This window comes from Lemur catta, chromosome 14, assembly GCF_020740605.2.
Source record: "Lemur catta isolate mLemCat1 chromosome 14, mLemCat1.pri, whole genome shotgun sequence".
NCBI classification, from domain to species: domain Eukaryota; kingdom Metazoa; phylum Chordata; class Mammalia; order Primates; family Lemuridae; genus Lemur; species Lemur catta.
The window spans coordinates 36,332,084-36,359,525 of record NC_059141.1 but is presented as its reverse complement, the minus strand read 5'-3'; the positions used below and the strand labels follow the sequence as shown (position 1 = coordinate 36,359,525).

The following is a 27,442-nucleotide window of genomic DNA, read 5'->3' as shown; positions in this document are numbered from 1 at the left end:
AAAGAGGAGGAGGAGGAGGAGGAGAAAGAAGAGGAAGACGGTGTCTATAAAAATAAATTAAGGAATTTAACTCACCTTTACTTGGGTAAAACATTTTCTCTTTCTCCACCCCCCCCATAGTTCTTTAATTTTTGGTAACTTTTTGCTGACAGATACCTGGAAGAAATCTGAACTCATAGTCTGTTTTCCTCTAGTTTTGTCATGGAAATTTATTTATTTGATAATGGATAAATAATGTTTGATTAACTTTCACTGTGCAAGAATAACAAGTTATATCAGGCTCTTACTGTAGCCTTGTTAAGGGAACTGAAAGAGTACATATTATTCAAAATATTATTGTCTAATATATATTATAGCCTAATACAACTGTATATTGACTAAAAATTTTATTTAATAACTAAAGATGACTTGTAAAACCATGTGACTTGTACTCACATCATTGGAACTTATGCATCTTATGACTATCAATTGATGGTAAATTTGTAATGAAATAATAAGGGCTAGTTCACTGAAAAGCAAATAACAAAGATAGTAGAAAGGACTTTATCCATTTGTTTGTTAGTGAAACAAGAATATATTGTCCCCCTACATAGTTTTGATTTTAAAGCTACTTGATGAAAAAGCCCCACATTTATTGTCAAATGAGGGTCCTTTTTATCTGTTGCATTGGAAAATCACTGGCTTTTATTGTTATTACATATGTATTTCTTCCTCTAGTATTTTTTTTTTTGCTAATACTTTAGTCAAATACTTTTATCTCCTCTTCTGAAATACATTAACCTGTATGACTTGTAAGGTTTGATAGAAATCAACTTTATTTTTCCGCCATGAATATTAGTTGTGGGAGCATCATTTTCCTGACTGTCTTAGATTCTGGAGTTTGACAACCTTGCTGTCTCTCTGACTTCTTCTTCTCCATCTGTTTCTTCATCTTGCTAAACACTATTTTTCAGCTCCTCCAGGTTTGATGCTGGGAGAGGCAAGAGACGTAAAGAGGAAGGAAAGGTGTCATTGCCATACTATTAAAACCTTTGGCTGGTTTTGGTGACACCTGATATTGTGGACCACTTTGGCAGATTCTTTGGAGACCTCAACTTTGGTTAGCTCTTACTGGCAATTCCTAGGCTGGCTGGAACACTCTCCATCTGGTCACTTCCTTCTACGATTGCTGTGGATGTGGCTGAAGTCTCCTCACTCCTCCTGGTAACTCCCTTAGGCTGGACTTCAGATTACCTCCTGCTAGCTTACTCTCTTGCATGGCCCACATCTGATGCCATGAAATAAATACTCACATAAGAACCTTCTTTATCTAGTTGGTGTGCAGTTACTTCCTAATTTCATCCCTTTATTCTCCTACAAAAACCCTTCTTCTATACTTCTATGCCCATTAAAATTGTCAAGTGCAAGTCAGACACCAGTTAGCTAATTTCTGTAAATTTCTCTAAACTCAGTTCTTTTCATAGAGACCCCCTAGAATTTCTTCTTATCAAGCTTATGGCAAAATGCAAATAGCCTGATTCCTCTTTTGTGATAATGGACTCATCACACTTTGATATTCCTTTCTTCTCATATCCTTGGTCTCCAAGCTCTCCCAGCCTCCCATCTCTAAAGTTTTTATTCTGTTAAGTAGGTAAAGGGCTTTATGTTACACCCAGAACTTCAGTCATTTATCTTTTCTATGTTCTGCAAAAGTTGTCTGGCACTCTCTTCACTGTGAAAATAGGTGGCACTGTTTTGACTGAAACAGTTTCTTTTTAATGTTCTCTTATGTATGTGTGGAAAGATATAATTGATTATGTATACATAATGTTTATTTTAAAGAAAACTCTTTCTAACGGTGAGTTGCTGAGAAAATCAGAAAGACAAACATATATATATATACCAAATACATATGACAAAATAATTTTCAGCCTAAAATAAATCACTAGCAATCTTTGAGAAAGAGATACTGTGGCAGAACACATTTTTGGATATAAAATTCTATAGTTTACAAAGTATTTTTGAAGTAGAGCATCAAAAGTATTTGAATTTTAAGCTTTGTATACATAAAACTAAAATTTGCTCATTTATCTCAGCAGTCTCTTTTAATTCGATCCTATGTTTAGTTCATAATGCAGCCCTAATACTTGATTCTTTCCATAGCTAGGAAATAGAAGACTTGGGTTTTTTTTTATTTAAAACAAACAAACAAACAAACAGAGAAATCAGCAGCAAATGAAATAAAGAAGGTTCTAACACCAGTTTTATTTTTGTTTGCTTTTTCAGGTTGTGCAGGAATGATAAGTTTCTATGGGGGAAAGGAACATTTTTGGGTGTGAAATTTCATATATAACTTTTTATTACCTTAATATTGAAAGTACAATCATCTAAGTGTTCTTGACCTTTTCTAAAATTTCCCTGCTCAAATAGATTTTAACATTGTCCATTTTGCACCTAAACTGTAACATATTGGTTATTATTGTTGGAAAAAATATATTGTGCATAAAATTATTAGAGATGGATATTTCAGTCATTGTTTCTGAGCATGCTTGGGGGTAATTTTTGATCCATGAAAGTTTATATTGAGATGCAGAGGTGTGGAGCTATGTTTTCACAAATATTGGTTTATATAACATAACTTACATCATGGGGATAATATAAATCATTTAAAGACCTTTTATTTAATAGTGTTTCTTTGTTGACATTGTAATAAAAAAAATTAAAAATCATTAGCACTCTATTTCTCTATTTTAGGAAGAAACTTAAAAGTTAAATCTGATTACTTTGAATGCGTGAAATCTGGTTAAAGAAAGCTCAAAATAAAGTAAGTTACATCAGAGTAAGTCTAAAATTCATATAATTACTTAAAAAACATTAACATCTAATTTTTGTCTGGGCTAAGACTTTAAAATTATTTCTAGTAATCAATGAATAGGATATTTTAAGTAATAACAAAAACTCATGTTTATGACCAACTGGGATAGTAGGCAAAATTGATTTGCCAAAACCTGACCCAGCTGAGTATTTGAAATAGAAGGAGCAACAGATCTTTGAACAGGTCACCAAGGAATCTGACCTTAACTTTAAAAGACTTAGGAAAATCTGTACATGGACTTTCAAACAGATTATCCTAATTTTGAAATATCTAAAATTCCTGAAATAATTACTAAAACTTTTGTCTTACAGAAATATCTTCTGGCCAATCTATAAAGGATTTTTTTTTTAATTTCAGGAATAACAGTGTATCCAATGCATCAAGAAAAGCTCTACCAACACAAAAGTTGTGGTACGGCTGTTTATACCTTTGCTGTTAAGTCCCTGATTTGATGCATGCAATGTTGGTAGAAACATAAATTTGTATTTTATTTTATTTTTTGTGATTATTTAGATTTTTTATAGTATTAAATTATATTCTAAAATGAATCCAAATTCCAAACGACACCTGACTAATTAGGGTTCTTTCAAAGAAAAATTGTACTAAATAAATAGACATGAAAGACTTTATTCAAGGAATAGTGGAGAGAAACTGAATTCACGTCTTTTGAAACAAAAGTCAAGTAGGTTTGTACACACTGGGATGAATTAGTGGAAAAGTGCTGGAGAGGGTTGGGGGAGGGAGGTAGGTCCATGTGTTTAGGGCATCTGTTTGTTAATTATTGGTTAAGGGATTTAGGCTCCTATCCTTCCACACAAACTGGAAGATAGGGAAAATTTCTTGATGATTACATTTCATAAGATTCTGGGAGAATATTTATGTCTGAAAGACTCAGAGAAAGAATTTATAACTGAAAATTTTCTAAAGTCAATGACTCTGAATAAAGGGAAGTCAGGTACCTATAGTCAGGAAGACAACTGTATAAAGTTTAGTCAAGCTGAGGGGAACATTAAGGCCATCTTGTTCTGTTTGACTTCATAGTGATTTAGAAGCAATTGTTGAGAAATGCAAGAATATACACAATATTGCAGAATGAAGTTACTTTAAAATACATAATAAAAATAATGAAGCAAAAGAACATAGTACATATGTCTTTTTCCTTCAGACTTTTCTAGATATTTTCCACTATGAGAATATTTGAAAAGAACATATTAGAATAGAAGCTTCGTATATCCATACTTGGATTATCAAATCCTCTTTTTTAAAAAAATCATATTTTGAATTCTATACACTATCCTTATACCTAAGTAGTCCTCGATGCTACATTTCATGAGGATATGTCTGTGTTTGACATGAAATATATTTAAAGATATGCCCCTGCTTTTTTCTACTTTATATTTGTACATTAACTTCCAAAATTTAAGAAGTTGCCCTTTCTCTCTATATGCCATGTCAATTTCTAACAGAAACACAGATTTTTAAGAATTATAATTAAAATGCATCAAAAGAACAGTACAGAAGTGTTAATTCTGTATCAATACACTTGCTCTCTCAGCAGGAAAATACTAAGTAGATATGTAGGAGAGAAAAAATGTTTTTTTCTGCAATCCTTCTAAGTTCTTAGTTGGAATGAGCCCCTGTACTAAAAGGCAGATTAACAAAGACAGGGTTATTAACAGGTATATTTCATATGTACATGGGTGACAACAAGGGAGTGAGTAGTTCTCAAAGAAGTGGATTTGAATTCCAGCTTATATAGCATCTTCAACAAAGAACAGTAAATTTTTAAGGAAGTGACAAGACAAAGAAAAAGAACTTTGAGTCTGTAGAGGCAGCAACTCATGGGAAGGCAAATAAATGCCAGATAAAGGCTAGTTTGTAAAGCTTGTTAATGTAGATGGTACCACATCCTCTGGTACCATTTCCAGGCCCACAAGAGTCCAGAGTTCTCTTCAGTTGTTAAAATTTGTTATCCCTGGTTGAGAGGGGCAGTGGCATATCTTTTGTCTTTGTAAATGTATGCCCTGCTTTTAGGCAAATAGAGGAGAGGCACAGAGCTTTTCTGAATCTGCTCCTTCTTAATTAGTTTCAGTTTAACAGTGCTTGTACCAAAGAGATATATTTTGTGGTGGCATATTCCGGTCTCCCACAGATAATATTGGTTCAGCAAAAATCTTTTCTTAAATTACTCCCCCAACCAACCCCTCCGCACAGTTTCATATAATCTATATGTAATCCTATGTCAAACACATACTCTACACGGTATTAGATATACTTATGGGACTTAATAAATCACATCCTAAGATACAGCATAATTAAAAGCATTGTAAAATGTGATATTCGTGTACTACTACAAGATAGGAAAACGTTGTTATAAGGTAATATATTTTGTATAGCCATACTATGTATGCATGTGTGTGTGTGTATATGTGTGTATACATGTACATATTCAGTAAGTCTTCACCTAACATCGTTGATAAGTTCTCTGAAACTGTGACTTTAAACAAAAAGATACATAAGGCAACTGATTTTTTTTGTCATCAATATTATAAATGTTATTCAAGGAACTGCTATTTGTCATTTTGCTTAAAGTCATAGTTTCCCAGAACCTATCAATGATGTTAAGTGAGGACTGACTTTCTGTGTGTGTGTGTGTGTGTGTGTGTGTGTGTGTGTGTGTGTGTGTTTATTACAAATGATATTCACCAGCAAGTTAAAACAAGTTTTATTTTTTTCCTTTTATTTATGTGTATTTTCCAAGAAGTCTATATATAATGCAATATATTATATTGTAATATATAATAAGAATGTAAAAATGAATGTAATTCATATGACTTATGGAAGGAATTCTCTGTCTCAACATCAGACTTAAGAGTTTCTACACAGACTAAAATTAAGACAAAATTATTATATATTTTTAAGTTTCCTTACAATATATTTATTATGACTGCTAAAACTAAGGTCTATTTCGGAGCCTTATTGTATATAAATTCTAGACTTAAATTACTCATATTTTCATTTTTTCCCTCTCTCTTTCTTTCTTCTACATATTTCTCTTTCTTCATTTCTTATTTCCTGCCTGCTTTCCTTCTTCCTTTCTTTTTTACTTCTTTTCCTATTCTAGAACATGCATTAAGTCATATTTTAACAGTGTAATACTAGGTGATATGAGGGATACAAAAGCATATTTTAGAACAGCTTCGGCCATCAAAGTTGGTCAGCCCAGAAATAGAAATGACTTATGCATTATTAGCTACAGGGTTGTCTATAATAAGAGCCTTAAGAATTATGTTGATGTACTACTTGTGTCTTTTTATCAAAGAAGTAAAGGGATTTTTTATATTAAAAATACAAGGCAAAACTTGATGAAGAATGAGTCATTTGTGTGGATCACACATAGTGGGTAAAATATTGTTCCAAGGTATTTTTATAAGAAAATACAGATTATATTTTAAAGGTACAACAGACATTCTCCAGTTTCATTTGAAAAGATTGTGAATGGAAACTTTTGTGAAGGAAATAAAGCTTGAAAAATGAGTTGGTACCTTTTCTTATATCTTTTTCTTCTGGCATTCACTTCCAAGTCTGATATTCATGTTCTGTGTCCCATCTCATTCAATTCTTACTGTTTCACTACTTTTCATGGGGACCATCATATTTTGAGCCTATCACCTTGTAAATGATTTGGTAGGTGCTAAGAACTTAATGGCATCTCCTGGTGATAGATGTGTATTTTACCAAAAACCTTCCTTAGGAGAGGAAAAAAACTTTGCAACCCAACACAGTAGTTCAGATGCCAATCATTTAAATCTCTATAATGTAACAATTAGAGGTGTGGTTGTAGTGTCCTGTTCAACAACTTTCTAAACTAACTGTCATTAGCTGGAAAGATACTTGGCTTCATAGGTCTGGTGTGTCTAGGGCAGAGTGTTTGCTGAGAGCTTGCATGTAGTGAGGCTGATTTTATATAGATTTTTAAATACAGAGACTAAAACAGGCTTCTAGAGTGCTTGAATCTAAATTCAAATGGAAAAGATCCAAACATCTTAAATTATTAATTAAAATGCTCTCAGAACTTAGAAATTATATTAAGAATTTCAGTCACGTATTGAGAATAAAAGTTATGATGCACTTCCCTTAATTGTACTCTGGCTGGAGTAACAGCTTTCCCTTTTTGCAACAGTGCAAAATTTTGATTGACATCTCATTATTTTGTATAAGGACAAAGGAGCAAGAAAAGCATCTTAGTATCCCATGTGTCATTTTTCATATTTTAAAAAAAGTCAATTTGGGAAACATGTGAGATTACAGAACTAGAGAAGAGTAAGATTTTTATAAAGTGGTTAAGTTCATGCAGAACAAAATTTACCTGCATTTTCACCCTGCTGATGTTTCCTCCTTGACAAGATAACAGTTCTGCCTGTTGAAAATTGTAGAGGGAATAGTGAGACTGGTAACATTACCATGAATATTTTATATTATGTTAAGGAAATGAAAATTCCATTCATGTCTTTTCATGTTTTTCTCAGTCCCATTGCCATCCATGCTGACATTCGCCTTTCACAATGCTCTTTGCTATGATAAGAAGTGTAGGTTTATTTATTTGTCAGCATTCTCTCTCTCTCTCTCTCTCTCTCTCTCTCTCTCGCAATATGTGTACATATGTATATTTTACTCTTTGTGTATGTGTGCTTGTCTATATGTCAGTTTTGACACATGTATCCTGTTAGTGTGGTATACTTAAAATATTTGACGTTCACATGTAGACTTAAGGCTTGGGTAGAAGGAATTCCGTATTGTTGACATTGAAGTTTTACATTATTTTTGGATGAGTTTCTTAGCTCAAAAGTAAAGAAGTAGAAATGTAAGAATAAAATAGAATATTATAAAAGCCATGGGTTCCAGAGTTCTAGTGATGAACTCTGAGATTGAAATGGCAGAGTGTATTTATCCATGTCTCAAATCTTAAGAAAAGACAGTAGGTGAGGAAAATATGTAGAATTTAAGAGTATTAGTAATATGAGAATAATTGTCATTGAACAGCCTCAAAGCCAATGAAAAGAAACAAAAAGCATTTAACATGTAGAAGTAATTCCCAACATCTGTTCCATGGTCTTCTAGTCCTTTGCTATATTGAAATCATTGTTCAGATAAGATACACCTTAGCCTGACGGTAAGGAACATAAATTACCCATAGTCTTGGGTAGCATCTTTTACGTACTATTTCCTAAATCCTTTGTGTTCCTCCTGTAAATAAAGCTAATGGAAAAATGTCATTCTGTCATTCATCTTAACTGATTTTTTCTTCATCTGATTGCTAGTGGACATACAGCAGTATATAAGTAAACTTTCAAATAGATTTGACTGAACATACTTACAAATAGATAACCCCTAGCTTAATGTATATTAGAAAAAGTAATATTTCATAATTATTTCATAAATATAAAAATATTTCCTTTGTAATATATAAACACAAATACGTTTAAGTTCACATGAGACTCTGGTGGAAGGACACAGAAGTATCACACAGAGTAACCCAGCCCAAAAATAAACATCAGGAGCTACAGTTTCAAACACTGTTAGGATCTCTTCTTTCCAGCTGTCATCTCTGCTAGTTAATACTATTACATCCCTACTATTACATCCTGCTGTGCATATCAGCTTTTTGTTTCCATTCCTTGAAGACAAGTTTCTTCAAAAGGAGAAAACCTGAGCTTTGTATTTAAGTTGCAGTCACATGAAAAGGAACTGTTCCTTATTCCTGAGGCTCAAGTTCACAGTTTGAGAACGGAACTCTGATTGCTAAATGCTGTGCCAGATGCCCACATGATTCCATGAATATTGCATCATGTGTTTTAAATGGCTGCTTCTGGATAACTATAAAGATATGGGAAAGAAGCATTACTCATTGTTAAATTTATCCTATTATTAAATTCTATATTCCAACAGAAAAAATCAATTTGTGCATATAAATGTGCTTCTAATAATACATGTGAGTGTATATGTGCATGTGCTCATTTTTCTCAAATGAGGTAAGGTTTTTCCTTATACTTGCACACAAACACACACATTCATATATATTCCTTGTGATATGCATGTGCAAGAATTTCTCTTCATTCTAAAAGTAGGAATAAAATTGTTTGGTTACAGAGAAAGATGATATGTTTTAACACCTAAATATTTCTTGATGCAAACCGAGGTTATAATGGGAGGACATTACTAATAGTGACCATTAGAAAGTTATGAGCTACTTTTTGTTATACTAAGTTCTAATTCTTAGAGTAGGTGAAATAAAGTGACTTTGACACATAACAGTATTTGAGAAGCTCTTTTTATTGCTTTGTACTTATTATAATTTTGCTTTTTGAAAAGGCTCATTAGATATTTGCTGCCATAGCCCCAACAACAGCAAAACAAGAAGAGGTAATGCATATGCCCAATCGTATTCATGTATTTATAACACATTTGTTCTTCTAGATAATTTTATCTGTATAAAATATTATATAATAGCATAAATGAAAACTGAGGAGAAGGAAGAAAATAAAGGTGGGGATAACATGGAGTGATAACTGAGGCTAAAATGCATATTATGATAACGTATGCACCATTAATGGTGAGAGGTGCTTCTAAATCCAAGCTTTATAACAGCCAGTAAAGAAAGAGATATATATTGCAGTCACAAACTTCAAAATGTCCATAAATTTAAAATAAATCCATTACTTAGGAGAGCTACAATTTTTAATGAGTTATACAGGAATTAATCTAGGAGGTGTTCACTGGGAGTGGGGAGAACATGTAGGAGGGAGTGGAAAAATATAAATCATTACATTGTATATGGCATGTTAGGTCATCAAATAGAATGGTTAGACAGGGCTTCATTGGGAAAGGTTTATTGGAGTATAAGCCAGAAGGTGGCAAAGGAATAAGCCTTGTGTCTCTCTGGGGAATGAGTTTCTACAAATAGGACACAAGGCAAAGTGGCTACGTTGAGAGAGAGCATGGTGTGTTGGAGAAATAGATGTTGGCTGGTGGCTAAAAGAACTAATCATGCCAGGCATTTTAGAACAATATAAAGATTTGACTTTTGCTTTCTGAGAGATTGGGAGCCATTAGACAGTTCTGAGCTGACTTATGTTTTAGAAAACTAATTCTGGCTATTGTGTTGAAAATGGACTGAAGCAGGGTAAGGTCTAAACCAGGAAGATCATTTAGGAATTTGTTGCAATAATCCAAGCAAAAGATAATGTTGGCATGTATCAAGTTAGTAACAATAAAGGTAACAAAGAAAGGATCCAATTCTGGATACATTCTCTATGTAATAGGATTTTTCTCCTATTATATACAGAATGGATATGCATATGGAGCTGGATATGGGGCAAGAGAGTAAGTGAGTCAATAATGACTAATACAATTTATGCCTGGAAAGTTTGGAAAAACGGAGCTTCTTTTGGCTGATGTAAGAAAAACAACACAGGGAACAGACACAGAAGTACATGGACAGATCCACAGTTCATTTTGATTAGATCTCAATTTGATTTACTTGTTAGACATATGAGTTGGAGATATGGAGGAGGCAGTTAGGATGTGTTTTCAGTCTAGGAAAGAGGTCTGGACTGGAGATTTTAAGTTTGGGAGTCATAAGTTAAGAGTATAGATGGGACTGAATAAGACAACCAAAAAGAAAGAACACATGAAATAAAAGTCATAGAGACAAGGGTGAAAGAGCAAAGAAGACTTAGAAGGAGCAAATAATGAAGCAAAAATAAGAAGAGTGTGGACTTCTGAAAGGTAAGTGAATAGAGGTACATGGAGGAAAGAGTAATCGACCATGTGAAATGTTATTGATAGAGCAAGTAAACTGAAGACTGAGAACTAACTACAGAATTTAACATCATGGAGGTCACTAGTAACCTAGACAAATGCTTTTTAAGGGGGACATTGGGATGAAAGTCTGACTGGGATATAGTCAAAAGTATGTAAGGTGAGAGAATAGAGGTGGACACATGAGCAATTCTGTTGATGAGTTTTTCTATGAAGGGAAAAATTTTCCTTGACTAACAACTGTGTTAGTCTGTTTAGCATTGCTGTAAAGGAATACCGGAGACTAGGTAATTTGTAAAGAGGTGGATTTGGCTCACTGTTCTGCAAACTGTATAAGTCTGGCCCCAGCATCTGCCTCTGTTGAGCACTTCAGGGAGCTTCCAACCAAGGCGGAAGGTGAAGAAGGAGCAGGCATGTCATATGGTGAGAGAAGGAGCCGGAGAGGGAGGAGATGGTGCCACGCTCATTTAAATAACCAGCTTTGGTGTGAACTAATAAACCAAGAACTCACTCCTCATGGGGAGGGCACCAAGCCATTCACAAGGGATCTGCCCCCATGACCCAAACACCTCCCACCAGGCCCTACCTCCAACACTGGGGTCAAATTTCAACATGAGATTTACAGAGGACAAACATCCAAACCATATCAACAATCATGACATATAATGGGCATTCTGTTTTGAATGTGTTTTCATTGGATCCTTTTTTCATCAGCAAGGGACCTTTATTGGGAGGTCTACAATAAAGTTGTATAGGGATTTATTTAGAGCTGAGAGAAGGGATACCCTGAGGTGAGGAGTATCTCACAAGTGACCAGCCAAACTAATTTGGTCTAAAGTAAGTTATAGTTAACTTATCCTTCGAAAGATCAGCCTACAGACTTCTGAGATCATTGCCCCATTCTGTAGTAGGTTTAACAGTCAGCCAAGTGAAGACTTTCAATGGCATTGATAGGGAAACAAAGAGACTGTTATAGTCCTAGCCTATGAGTTGTTTTCGAATTTTAAAAATTTGATAGCACTGTTAAATGGAATATCGTATAATCTTATAAAATAATCTCATGAGATGTTTGATGTTTAAGGCATATCGGAGCAAAATATAGTAGGTTTATGCAGTGTGACACATGCTGTCAATATGATCTAAGCACATAAGTATAATCTTTGGTTACTGTCAATAGAAGTGAAAAAACTAATAAACTTGTTTTTCTTAAGCTAGGTTTTGAAATGTGTATGCAGTTCTGACAGTGGGGATAGAGAGAGATGAAAACAAAGTACCCATACTATAGTGTAAATTAGATAACTAAGAGCTGATTTTTACACAGACACATAAAGGAAACTACAACTAAATGATGTTAAATGCCAAAACTTTACCATGCCTTATACTATATAGCCCTTGCTTTCTCCTCATTTCCTCATTTCTCTTAAATTTCTCCTCGTTTTCACCTGAATCTATGTTCGATAATCAACTACCTTAGATTCTCTTAACAAGACCAAGTCAGGAGAGAATGTCTGGATATCAGGTAGATCAGTGCGGAGATATGTCCATTTGCCCCTTATGTCTATTCTCCGCCTGCCCAGGGCTGTATGGATTACATCAGAAGGCCCCTGAGCCCTCTGGCTTTCTGTTTGCTTTCATGAATGGTCAAAGCAAAGAGAAGATGAAGGGAGGGAGGAAAGTTGGGGCCAGGAATGTATTGCCTAGGTTCTCCCCAGGCTGGCTGCCTTCTTCCCTATATCTGGTTCTTGTTATATGACATTTTCCCTTAGGATTATGTGATTTTTTTTTTCCTGTATCCCTTGTTTTTCCAGTGTATGATATTATTCCTTACAGTTTCCCTATACCCTACTCATGTCTCCATTAAGTATTCCTTTACTAAACCATTAGATTATCTTAATTTAAGGGTGATTTTTCTTGCTGATACACCAGCTAATACAGTAATTGGTGCTTGAGTTGTCTCCAAGGGGAAAAAAAACTCAAAATGAGATTCTTGGATTGGATTGTGCATATAATTAAGGATCCAGGGACAACCTCATTTCTTGGCTATGGGGGATCCAAATAGCACATGGCTAATCCATGCCACATGCAGCAGCACAGTTACTCAAATTAGCACCTTGGTGCCATGAGATGAAATGAAGATGTACAATTTTGGAAGATCGAGTGACTAAAGCGTTTAGTAACTATGATAGTAGTAGTAATTGTTATTACATTTGTTTTCCCCTGACAACCCTAGAAAATGTACATAGGGAAAATGTGAAATTAGCAACTATGAAATACAATAAGAACACACATGGAGAACCAGAAGGTTCTGTGGCAGCTTTGAAGGAGTCCCGTATCTTTTCATAACTAGAATGTTGCAGAGATGCAGGACCACTTGAATTCTCAACTCTTTGGGGTTTTTGAAGCCAAAGAAATGGCACTGGGAAAAAGAGAGATGTTGAGACAAAAGATGGGAAAACAATGAGGCTAAGGTCATTGATCTTCTGAATTCCATAAATCTTTCTAGCCAATAAGCATAGACTTTCCTTGTTATTTTAGCCCCCAGGTAGTCAGCCCTCCGCTGCCTAATAACCATACAATAACTGTACTTGGATGGTTTCCTCAGGAGCGGATGAGAATCTTTCCCATAACCTGCTCCTACCAACTCTCATTGCTTCTAGGCCCATGAGAAAAATGAAAGAATTTATTGTATTAATACATATCCACTTTTATATAAAGAAGCAAACAAGGTTGAAACACATAATGGTCATTCAATATGTCCTCTAATTAATTGTTTCCAAAAACACAGTACCTACAGAAGTAAAACATTTTTCTGTAATATATTTCTAATTGTCATTTACTCTAGTCATAAGGTCCTCATGTTTTGTCCTTTACTCTAATTCCTTATTAAAGAACTTTGCCATATTGTTTATGGAATTTGTTTATTCGAGTGATTTTAGAGAAATCAGATTTAACTTTAGAATTAGGACCATACAGAATTCTCTTAGGGCAGTGGGCCCCAACCTTTTTGACACCAGGGACTGGTTTCATGGAAGACAGTTTTTCCACAGATGGAGTGGGGGAAGGAGGGAGGAGGTGGAGCTCAGGCAGTCATGCAAGCAATGAGGAGCAGCTGTAAATACAGATGAAGCTTCAAATCTTCAGCGGCCATTAACCTCCTGCTATGTGGCCTGGTTCCTAAGGTTCAGGGAAGACAATTTTTCCATGGACTGGGGCCAGGTGGGCAGGGGGAGCTCAGGTGGTGGCAGGGGCCTGGTTCCTAACAGGCCACAGATGGTACCGGTCCATGGCTGGGGAGGTTGGGGACCACAGTCCTAGAGGACTGAAAAACCACATTGCTATTGTACAAATTGGTTATGGAGTAAATATTTCAAATATTTTATATCACAAATTATATCTGAAATCAGAGGAGAAATGAGGGAGAACTAACACATTACTTATTTTTCTGCCTAGAATATAAACCTGGATTTGAATAAGCCCAGAAACTCAAAAAAATATAGAAAATAAGTGAAGTTATTGGAAGATATGCTCATTGTTTCATTACTCCCTATTAATTCCACCTCCATTTCTTTTTAACATCTCCTTTTTCTTATGTAACTCTTTTTGTGGTCCTCCAATAAATTAGGTGCTTATACTGATTTTTTGAATATCTGAGGTGCTTGTGCATGGAAAGTTGCTTGGGTTTTAGCTAGTATTAAATATATTTAAGTGGTACACTTACTGCTCGCTATCCCCTTTTATGAGTGTCAGGCTATGTCAGAGACTATATATCTATATCTACGACCTACGGGAATTGGTCCTAGGGTCAAACCATTGGTTGTTACATTGTACTGTTCTCTCACATTTTACTTTAAGTAATTTCCATTTTAATCCTGTGAACTTTTGTCAAGAAAATTATACAAACATAGTTTTGCAAAGCAACATGTTTTTAATACTTGCACGTTTTTATTGACTACTGTTGACTTGATGGGTACTATTCTTTAGCAAGAGTTGCATGTGGTTAATATATTTCTAACATTCAAACCTAGCCCAATCAAAATTTGTACTTTCTTTATGAAGTTGCTAGATACATACATTATATAATTTCTGCCATATAAGAACTTCCAAGTAGTTATATAGAAACAATGTGTACATACACATACCTGAAATGTAGTTCATATTATTATAAACCAAGAAGAAAGAGAAGTTAAAGAAGAGAAAGACTCTTTCCAGGAAAGTCATGGAAAGTTTTAAACAAGAGGATGTGAGTATAAGATTCATATTTTGGCCTAAAAATCTTGGAATCAAGATTTACTTAATACCAGCTAAATAGTGGCCATGTTTATTGCTTAACCTCACTGGAAAACTACATATTAGCTAAATTTTCACTTTTAATCTTTTAATTTGTTTTAATCAAATATTGGAGTAACATGCAAGAGAAAGCAATGCATGATCCTGGTCATATGATGTAGCTGAACATTCTTCCAGTTGACTTAAACTAGGGAAAGATTGTTGAAGAAATTCTGTGCAATCTGTATTGTTTATACACCTTTGAATAATTAATTGTTTTACAGCATCAAGTAGTGGTTTCTATACACAGGATGATTTTCTTTACTTTAATGTTTGGAATGAACCCAAACAGTCAATTATTCTCTCTTCCCATAGAACCTACTCTCAGCTTCATTGAATTAGGTTAATTAGAAAGGCAATGGACCCCTCCCAACCACTTCCACAGCATTTTAAAACAGTAATCCATTTCTGTTACAAGTGTCTATTTAAAGTCACAAATAACTTTTCCAGGAAAACATTAATATCCAGTTATGGTTTATACTCCCCCCACTCTCTCTCTCTCTCTCTCTCTCTTTCTCTCTCTCTCTCTCTCTCTCTATATATATATAGTTTTCAGAATACACATAAAACACATATATAGTCATCCTTTGGTATCCATGGAAGATTGATTCCAGAACTGCCACCCATGTGGATCCCAAAATCCAGGAACACTCAACTCCTTATAAAAAATGGTGTAATATTTTTATATAATCTATATACATCCTCCTATGAACCATCATGCACAGCATACCCATGTTTTGGTCAATGACAAACCACATGTATGATTGTGGTCCTATAAGATTACAATACCATATTTTTACTGTACACTTTTTATGTTCAGATATGTTTAGATACACAAATACTTAGCATTTTTTGTGTTACAGCTGCCTACAGTACTCAGTACAGTAACATGCCATGAAGGTTTGTAGCCTAGGAGCAATAGGCTGTACTATATAACTGAGGTGTGTAGTAGCCTAAACCATCTAGGTTTATGTAAGTACATTCTATGATGTTTGCACAATGACAAAATCACGTAATGACACGTTTTTCAGAATGTATCCCCATTGTTAAGTGATGTGCATGGCTGTTCTTTAAATCATGTCTAGATTACTAATACCTAATACTACATAATGTTATGTAAAAAATTGTCCAGGAAAGCCAGAGTGAACACCTACATTAATTTATTTTTACATTTTTAAAGATATTTCCTTGTATCATGTCTGCTTTAGCTATGCTGTCTTCCCTCTCTCCTCTAAACTTTTGGTCTAAAGCAACATGGCACATGACAATCTTGAGAGATTTTTTGGCAATATGATTGAAGTATTCTTGTGTGGGAAAAAAGAAAACAAAAACAAAACATAAAGTTCTTTCTTTTTCAGCACACCATCAGTAGAAACATCTATTGCTAAGTTTCAATCATTGATGAACACAGGGGTGAGCTGAGAACGAGAAAAATATTTAGGTCTTCTCCATGAAAATGAAGAAATTATTAAATAAAATATAAATCTGGATACATTAGCTACTTTAATAGTATTTAAAAAAACTTTTTCTAGTTATAAACCATTTACTTTATAAAGGAGAACTCAATGGTGAGTCTGCTTGTTGTATATGTACACTATCAAAAAATTTGCTGTTGCTACTATTATGCACTATTGTGTCAAAGAGTAAGCATTAATGTTAGTTGGCCTGTCTATTGTACATTTCTTTTTTTTTTCTTGATCAGAGAATAAAATCCAAGTTAATTTATCAATTACATATTGAAATACGCACCAAATAATTTTTTCAGTGGTGAATTATATGAAGTATTTGCAAATGGGTACGTACTAGGGCCTTGAATGTATTCTTGAACATATGTATAGGTAAGAAAATGCCATTAACATGTGAGCTGTACATTGGAGTGTATTGTCTGTAGGTTATTTATTTGCCATTTAAGAAAGATCAGTTTCATTCAGTATTTACATTTTTATGTGCTAGTGTATGAAAAAGTAGAAAAAAAATCCTGCCATTTAGAAAATCATGTGTGAGAGAGACTGTGTGTGTTTAAATATTAGTTAGGTTTGTGTTACAAAAGAATAATCTATCCTTCCAACATTATCTAGGCAGATAAAGCCCATTAATAATAATATGATAAGGAAATACTATAGAAAATTGTTATTATTACTGTTCAATTGCTGAGAAAAATCTTCCAAAGAGACCCCTGTCTTTTTGCTGTAATTATACTGTGCTTTAACATTTAGGCCAATTTTATGCCTTAAGAAAATGCAACTGATACATTTTGCATTATATTCTTCAAGCCAGATTCATATTAATATTTATGGGTTCTCTGTATATTCTTGTGTGTTATCCTAAGGCAATGAGTTCCCTAGATATGTATCATTTATTCTAGTGTCTTTAAGAGGGTACATTTTTATTTGCATAGCCACAACTCTTCTATATGCTATAAGTTTAATAAAATGGATCAGTTGAAAATGATTGCTCTAAGCAATAGTGCATTATCATTTGGCAAAGAGATCATTGATTTCTGTATGAGGGAAAATGGAATTTGAGTTGCATCAGTACCATTTGCCTTCAACATATAAAATGCATGGGATCTTTAACAGAGGAGGAAAGATTAGAGACATACACTCTTTCAACTCTTATTCAAAAACTGTCTATAATTCATCCTGCTGAAAAAATAATAAGAAAGCAAGCACCAAAATATTACATTGGAATAGTGTGTTGTTCTAGTGGAGTAACCCAGACATGTCTTAAAGAAGAATGGATTCTATTGTATATCTACAGACTAGTTTTGTCTTTCACATTAAGATTTATGTTTTATGGATTTGCTTTAAGATAAAAGAAAAAGAAGCAGTTCTCACTATGGGAGATTCAGCTACTTTTTAAAATCCCTTCCTTTTTCTCCCTCTCTCTTAGTTTGGAGATATCTCTCTTCATATCAAAAGTCTTACTGAATGAATTGAGGTATCAAAGTCTGTTATTCTAGGCATTTCCTTTTGTTCAGGATAAAATTCAATGATAACTCCTGTGAGAAGTGATGGACAGAGAAGAAAACAGATTCATATCATTAAAGGAAAACGAGATAATTGATGAAATTCCCCAAGTGTTTGAATCTCTGCCCCCCACTTTCATCTGCCTCAAAATATCATTTACAAATACTATAATGAAGGTATTTTTTTTTTTTACTTTTTGACAAAGAATATTTTGTATCTTATGCTAGATGTACAATTGAGTATGTTCTATTTTAAAACAGATTTGTAAACTAGCAGGAGTTTAAGAGCACAATCTTTGCTAAACAATGCATATGAGTAGAATATGTTTTCAGATAATTTTCTTTGGTTTGCAGGTACAATTCTGGTGGACAACATGTTGATCAAAGGGACTGCTGGAGGACCAGACCCCACCATAGAACTCTCTTTAAAGGACAATGTGGATTACTGGGTGTTGCTGGATCCTGTTAAACAAATGCTTTTCCTGAACAGCACGGGCAGAGTTCTGGATAGAGATGTTAGTAATTTCTTTTTTCTTTGCTCCTGTATTGTAACTTTATTATGATATAAATATCTGTGTGTTTGATATGATATTAAATTTTCTTTATAATTTGAGTTTATTTCCTGGGTATATCAACAACATTTATTTTTTTTTAACTCCTTGAAAGAAGAGTGATAAAGGAAGGGGATATCTGTGCCTGAGATAACCATGATATTTCCTCTTTAATATCCTGGAAGATAGTTAGATATCAAGAAGAGATAATTCATTTGAAGTAACTGTGAATGTGTACTTTTCTCACATAGACTGCATTTGTAAAAAAAAAGTACTCTCCAGTATTAACATAGTATAGATTAATTATGTAATATAAATATGTGCATATATAAATATATTTATGTCTAAAATTTGTTTAAATATAAAAGGTGCTTCCAAAGGCTAAATTTTAATAAAGTATATATTATTAAATAACTATATTATTATTAATAAATACCAAAGTTTCATAGTTTCTTTTAAAATATAGGGCATTTACTGGAAACGTAATTATTTACATTGTTGCCAAAATTCTTTGCATTGCTTATTTTATGAATACAATGAATTGCAATAAAAAATATGATTGCTCTGAAGAGCAAAATAGAGCCAACAATCAGGATTTGACCCTACTAATAACTGCTAATGCTCCATGTTATGATCATTTTAATATTTCTTAATGGAAAACTTCTCTGGAAATTTTTTTGGGGAAAATTGTGCACTGAGTCTTTGGCAAACAATGATGCTTTTTAAAAATTACTCAGATTTTAATCAAAGTTCTTTGGCTTATAAGGAAAATACAAAAATAACGTCAAATGAACTCAAATTGAGAGGGAGAGTGTTAAGAGTTTCAATACCATAAAAATGAAAAATAATTTGGTTTTAGGAAAATTGTAAGTTTATCAGGGACAGAGGAATACTAGTTGGTCTTGGACCATTTGGTAGCTAGTCTTGACCTTTCTTTTTTTGTGTTCTTTATTTTCCTCCCAGCAGATCAGACTCCTTTGAATACTTATGATTTTGCTCTCCTGTTTCCTTGTTTGGCACTTGACTTTAGTTCTTTTTTATGTTCAAACCATGCCCGTTCCCTATAAAGTTTGAATGCAATGGCTACTAAAGACTGCTTATAGCCAGAGAAGGAGGGGTGCAGTCACCTGGTAGATCCATATTCAATTATTCCTGTCTTTTCAGCAGTAGCTAGGAAAAAGTGTATTTGCCAGAGATACTATTCCAAATCTTGTTTTCTACTCTTTGTTCTTTGAGGCCATAAACTATCTCTTAATGGGAACATTTGAACAATTATGGCCACATAGAACTAAAAGAAAACCTAATATAAACAAAAAATATTTTTAACATTAAATGTTAAAAAATAAGCTGATAAACTAATGATCTTCAGGAAAATTCCTGAACGTAAAGATAAAGCATAAAAGTGCCTAAGTGTAAAAATATTTATATCTAATTAGAAAACTTTTATATGGGATTATATGAATATGAAATATTTGACAATTTTCAAGTCTGGTCTATAATTCTTTTCCTGATGGTCATGATTTTTTATTTCCTACTCTGATTTTTGTTTATTAAAATTATACTTAAAAAAAGGCGAAGATATAAAATCAAAACTCGCAAATGATAAAACAACCATAATACGATGTCTGGTGGGAAAATGAAGAGTCCCAGTAATAAAGGAACATCACATAAGAATCTTTGAAATGCAAAATTATTATCTCACTTGGCTAATATTCTCCAATCACTATTGGACATGAGATAATAATGGTCAGGATAACATCAATAATTAAAATAATAACAGAAAAAATATGACTCTGGCACAGTCCTTTATTACTTGTCCGAAAATTCTGGGCAAAATTTTGAAAGCTTTTGAACAAAGAGAAATTGTGTTCATGACTACACCAAACATCTTAACTTCTTTTCTTTCAGACTCTAATTTGGTAGCTAGACAAAGGTTTTGACTTCTCTGTCCAAGCCAAAATAATTTAACTGCTAAGTCTACTTACTAGTTTTATCTCCACATTTTATCTTGGATCTGCATCCATCAGCATCACTTTAGCACAAGTCCTCTTAGTTCTCACTTGGATAATCTAATTGTCCTCTCTACCATCTTTCTTGATTCAACCTGTTCTATTAGATTTAGTGCCCCAGAGTTCTGACCTTGTCAGGAGACAGCTATTCATTACAGTTTTATATCTGGCCTTGAGGTTTCCTAGATTCAAGCTGCATCTTGTCTATATCATTTCTTTTTATTTAGAAATAGATAAATTATAATCTAAGAAAACTGAGCTAATTGTTGTTTCCTAAGCACAATCTAATTTTTCTTACCATGGATTCCCTGATATTTTTTCCAGCCAAAGTTCTGAATTCACTATATCCAGTGCTATCAATTGAATTTTATCTACTTCTAAGACATGACTTAAATAGTAATTTTATATAAATTAATTTCTAATGATAACACTTGTATGCAATTCCTTGTTCTAAAATGCATAATCTTTAATATCCTTTTGGTTTATCATATAGTTATTTATGTTCATCACATATCAGTTTTACAAAGTTTGCTGTTAGAGTCCAAGGACTATGTCTTATTATTCCCAGTCCACATTGAATTTTGCATATAACAAATACCTACAATTAAAAGGACTAAATGTCCTTAATAACTCATTGTGAAAAATCTACAAATGTATCTATATATTGCATCTACCTAATTATATTTTCAAATTGGTAATTTTTTAAGGCAATTTCTTCTGTAAATATACTATTATTCATTGTGAAACTTAATTTGTAGAAGATACAACTCTGGCCAGCCATTTCCTTTAAGTTTGTTTCTTTATTTAAAAATCATTTCTGGAACATACTGTCTTATTTCCTTTCACTGTCTTCCAGATTATTTGTGAAATAATGAAGATTATTTACTTTGTAAAGGTAGTAAGTATATAGGCAGAAAAAGCATGACAAAAACCATTCATTCATGTTAGGATTGGATAAATATTGCCTATACTTAATACAGAATAAAATAAATTCTTACAAGTTTGTTAATATTTTTCCCCTAAATCATTAAGACTTCCAAATAGTGTGGCTTCTAAAAAAAAAAAAAAAATTGCCGTTATATTGAAGATGTGTGTTATAATCTACACTGTGCACATAACAAATCCCTTATAAAAATTTTACTTTGTATGTTGAATCTTAAGTGATTGAGAAACTCATAGGCAATTTTCTAGTATATATTTTTATTTTTTAGCTACAAAATTTGTACATATTTGTTAGCATATTTTCTTCCTTTATAATACTTCATACTCCAAACCCACTTTTCAGTGATAACCACTATTGAGTGTTGATGTGTATCATTACTGATATGCATAGCAAAACCTGTATACACACAGGGACATTGATATACAAATATACAAGTATACATTCAGAGTATTATGTTAAGCATTCATTTTTAAATTGAAAGAATAGTTTTCATGTCTAGGCATATGTGAATGGTAATTGTTCTAAATAATTACCATAATACTATTTATACACAGATTTTTGTTTCTTTGTTTCATGAATGAAGCAATTAAAGAGAATCATAAAAGATAAAATTACCATGACTTATTTTTGCCACCAGTTATGAAAGATAAACCAAAATTTCCCTAACACATTCTTAAGCATTTTGGAGTCCCTAAACTCTCACTAATCGACTTAGTAGAACTGTACTTGATGTATTTATGACCTCCTTATACAGCAGAATAGAATCTATTCCAACACAAAATTACAATGTGTGTTATATATTAGCCATGGGGAATTCTTGCCTTCAGCATTATCCATTATGGTTAGAATTTATTGCCGTCTAAGTTCTAGCTATGGTACTAACAGTTGCACAGGGAGCTAAATTTGAGAGTGACAACAGTTCTGGGTGACCTGGTTATATCTAATTTATGGGTACTTAGCAGGCCTAAGTGGGGGTTCAGTGCACAACACATTTGATCCTCTGTTTGAAAAGATTGTGACCTTTCTGTCCCAGCGCTACCACTCAATGCAGAATTAGAAGTTGAGATGGAATGAGTTTATAGGTCTCTCTTGCAATATTTAAAAGATAAATAACTTTAGAAGAACATAACTCACCTGATTGTCTTCCAACAAGTATGCCAAGGGCTAATAGTACATGTTTTTGTTTTTACTTTACAACTAAAATATGCAGAACCTATCTTTAAAAGACTATTAAAGCAAACACTTTAAATCTGGTATTAAATATGGAGGTCATTTCATTCAAATCATTTCCAGGAAACGTCTAAGAGGTAGTCTTAAATGGTCTTTTATACTGAAGTTTGCAAATTTTCAGTGATGAATCTTCCTTTATGGAATACTCCACTCCATCTTGGGCCACTTTGGATTAAGAGAAAACTTATATTGAAAATATGCTGTATAATGTTTTTTATTTTTTTTTCTGCTCTGTGGAACTACAATGAATAAGCTAATAGATATTTTCATAACAGCCATGTAGATGTCTGCCAAATCTCGTCTTCTTTTAAAATCCTCAAATTTTATGATACATTCTCAAAGTATTCAAACTGCACTTCCTAATCACCTGTAAAATGGTGCCTTTTATAATCCACCTATTTCTGCATCTGATAGTATTAATGAATATAACATTTGCATTAGTGTTCCAGCAGTATGGGCATGTAAAATCAGCTTTTAGCTATCAAGATTTTGTGATTGTATTTTCATATTAATTATATTTGGATGATTGATTTTATTTTATATTACAAATTGGAGGGTTTAAATTTATTGTGGAAATTTACTATTTTTGTAACCCACTATTCTGACTTATTAAGATGACTTTGAACTTTGTCTTTTGACATTAAATGTTTTATATACTTTCTGAACTTTGTGACATTCACAGATTTTATACACATGACTTTAATGGCTTCTTTTATATCAGTGATTAAAAGTGAAATGAGGTAGATATTAGAACACAGAACTATGTGGCAATTCACTAAAAACCTTTCTTTGTTTGTCAATAATGCCTTCATTTATTCTTTCTAGGTACCATTATTCAGACAGATACAAATAAATCCAACTGTCTTTTTCTTTTTTGGCCATAAAATAACTTAAGATTAAACAATGCTTTGGTTCAGTTTAGATGTAGCTTCTACAGCATTCTTATTTATAAAAGTGGCGTGCATGTTGTTAATGAACCTATCCTAGCTTCCAGGGATTATTGCTATATTTTACAACTGGTTTTAATAAAAATATTTAATTATTTTATAATCTAAAATTATTAGTTCATATTTTATAGATTTGATTTCTTTCACTGTTTGGAAATTTAGCTTTTTGTCAATAAATAGTTTACTTCATTATGTGTTTAATATCCACCCAGTCCATGATAATCCTATGTAATATTTACAATGATTCACATTGGTGTAACTATTATATCCCCATTTTTAGACATGGACAAACTAAGCACAGAGTGATTTTGCTCCTTTCCCCAGATCATACAGTTTGTAGTTTATGGAATTATAATGGAAAACCAAGCAGTTTGATTCTGGATAGTATATGCTCATCTGTTTCAGGCACAGCACTAGTTACAGGATAGAGGGATATAGTAATGACTAAATAACGCCCAAGTTTTATGAAGCTTCCATTCTAGTGAAGAAAGACAAACTGAAACAAATATATATGATATATAATATGCCAAGTAGTGGATGAGAAATGCAATAAAGAAAAACAAATAGAAAGTTGAAAGGAAAGGACAGGCAGGAGACAAGGTATTTAAGACGGAGTGGCCAGGATAGGTCATTTTGATAAAACAATATATTTAGAGGGAAAATCTTATGAGCTCAAAAGAGATTTTAAAAATCACAAAGAAATATGTGTAGCATTTAATACTCTGACTCTAGAGTCAAACAGATATAGGTGTGAGTCCCAGCTCTACAAGCTCTTAGCCATTTGACCTGAGTAAGTCAGTCCTCCTTCTATGACACTTTTCCCCTTCAAGGAAATTATCATAAAGAATAACTAGGCAAGTGAGCACATATTATGTACAGTATATATTGAAGCATTCATTATGACAGAAATCGATAGCCTGAAACATCTCATTATGTTATTACTTAGACAAGTTGTGCTATAAACTTATAATGGAGTATTGTTAAATCACATATAGCATAGCTTCTTAGTTGTATATACCAAAACATAGTAAATCTGTATTTAAAAACATGGGATGATAGTCACTATGTGTGTGTTTATAATAGATATACATTTGAAGAGAAGAAAAGATTAGCAAAACAAGTGTTTAAATATATAGAGCAAGTTAGTTGGGTTTGTTGGATTGTGGATTTTCTTCTTTTGATTATCAATGATGCAATTTGTATTAGCAATGAACATAGAATATTCTAACAAAAATATAAATGAACATGAATGTTATTCAATTTCTCTTCTCCAAAGATTTATTAATTAACACTTTTAAAAAAATTCTTTAACCTGTGGAGGGATAAACTTTTCTTCATCCCATCAAATCTAAGCATTAGCTTCGTGGTTGTTTTCGTCAGCCATCCTCTAACTGTACACGTAATACTACCTGAAATCCATATATGGAGATATAAAATTGAGCAATGTAATGGTTATGATTATCTTTTCTTGTCCTTAAAATAGTGCAAAATGATCAGTGTTTTCTAGATTATTATAATGAAATAAAAACAAGTATAGAAAATTGTATTGAATGAACAAGTGCATTTGATGAGAAAGTGGTATTTTAAAGGATACAATTTCTATATTGCAGCCACCAATGAACATACACTCCATTGTGGTGCAAGTCCAGTGCATCAACAAAAAAGTGGGCACTGTTATCTACCATGAAGTGCGAATCGTGGTGAGAGACAGGAATGACAACTCACCCACGTTCACGCATGAAAGCTACTATGCCACAGTAAATGAGGTCAGTTTCTATCTACTCTCTATGTCCTTTGTGTTTATATACACATATATATACCACTAATGGTATACTGTAAATATTTATAAATGATTCCTTTACAATAATGAGCTTAACTATTTCAAAATACCATGACTACATTTTGAGGAATCGTACTTGGAAGAAATGTATGACTTCTACTGTGATTTCAGGAATTCACTTTGCCACGGGAAAAATTTAATTCATTTATGATAATGACCAAAGAGATTTTAATTATATCATCTTAAAAATTTGTTGTCTAAATCCACATACATGCTTACTGAGAAACAACAGTAGTTATTTATCATTATTGTAAGGAATTAGACTAATGTCTTTGTCTATGAGGTGGTCATACTTGTCTATGAGGTGATCATACTAATTATTATACTGGAAGAAGTATCTGAAACTATATTAATTTAAAGTTATTTCCTCAGTTTTAAACTCATGTTCTGAAGGATCCACAAAATTTAAATATAAATCCTAGCTGAATCCCTATAAGAAAATGCTGATCAAATTAGAAAAAAAATTGAATAAACAGTATTATTATTTTTATTAGAAAGTGCTCTTTTGTTGTTTGATATTTTGATGTGTTTTGTTTCTCTTTGAGCCAAAATCCATGAGCTAAGAACCCCTTTCATGTTTTTTTAATTAAAATAGTGGTTACATTATTAATTTTTTAGTTAGTCCAGTAAGCTGGAAAATATTTCTAGAGTATTTCTAATGTTGTTATTATGTATCCTTCACACAAATGAAAAAATGAATCATTTAATGTGATAGTACAAAAATATATACTATCACATTAAATGACAGCAGAACATATTTACCTTTAAGAGTTTTTGTAATCTTAAAAAATACATACTTACTTATAGAAGGAAATAAGTATAATTTGAATATTAAAAGAGCATTGGGCCTTTGACTTCTACATTCTTTTTGAAATTATTAAAAATATATTTTATTTATATCAATATTTTTGTATTCATAAAAATTTGAAGAAATTATATTACACATAATCTGAGACTTCCTAGGTTATATTATTAATACTTAAGAAAATCCCATAAATTCCTGTTTTAAGTTTAACAGGACAAATGACTGATCAGTAAATGTTTAACCCTCTCTGAGCCACTTTTGTTAAACAGATTTCTGCTGTAATGCTAATGAATAGCCAACTAGTTAGTTTTAAATATATGTAGATGATTTTGTGTTAGCTTCTGAAGTCTATCCTTTGAATTCAGTTTTAGTTTGTTTGGTTGAGTGCTAAGTTCATTTTGGTATAAACTGAAAGATGAATTATCTTAGGCAATGAATCTTCTTATAAAATGTTTCAGTGCCATATTTAATTGCTCCTGCATCTCTAACGATAGTTCATTTTTTGAATAGAAATTTGTAAAGTTCAAATTGAATTTCAAAGCATCCTATGTGATTTGACTATTTCCACCCCCCTTTCCAGTCTTTTCAGTGCCTTGTTAAAAGATAACCTTTTTCAAATATTTTAATCATGTCATTCTACTATTAAAAAATTTTGTAACTTCTCATTATTGTCAGGTAGAAAAAGGCCACCCCTTTTGGCAGACTTTTAAGGTCTTCCATAATTTGACCATTTGTCCATACATTCTTAACTTTAAATTTTCTCTATTAATACTTCACTACATTCAGATAAACTTCCTCACATTTCATAAGTATTTCCACTTTTTGGACTTTGCTCACACTGTTCCTCTTACTTAGAGTGAGATTCTCCTTACCTCGCAAGCCTCCAAGTTTGATCCATCTTTTAAAGTATAACTCAAGACTTTTTTTCATCAAGTCATCCCTGAATATTCACATTTATTGAATTCAATTTTTCCAAACCTTAAATTCCTATATCATCTGAATAAATGTGAATTAGAGTGATAAAATTTATAGAAAAGTTAAGTGTTTTATCTTAAACAGTATTTTGAGAGGCCTAGGTTCTTTTCCAAAGCTGTCCATATATGGTTAAACTGATAATTTTCTCACAATACATTTCCCTATAGCCAACC

At 32.7% G+C, this 27,442-nt stretch overlaps 1 protein-coding gene across 17 annotated transcripts in view; it reads left to right on the top strand.

The window, feature by feature from the left end:
* The window catches only part of PCDH15 (protocadherin related 15), a 634,897-nt gene that overhangs the window by 217,449 nt on the left and 390,006 nt on the right, over positions 1-27,442 (top strand). For all 17 annotated transcript variants that reach the window (XM_045568054.1, XM_045568051.1, XM_045568050.1 and 14 more), the window contains 2 exons: positions 18,324-18,484; positions 25,260-25,415. In XM_045568054.1, the coding sequence (XP_045424010.1) occupies positions 18,324-18,484; positions 25,260-25,415 (317 nt within the window). The remainder of the gene's footprint in view (positions 1-18,323; positions 18,485-25,259; positions 25,416-27,442) is intronic.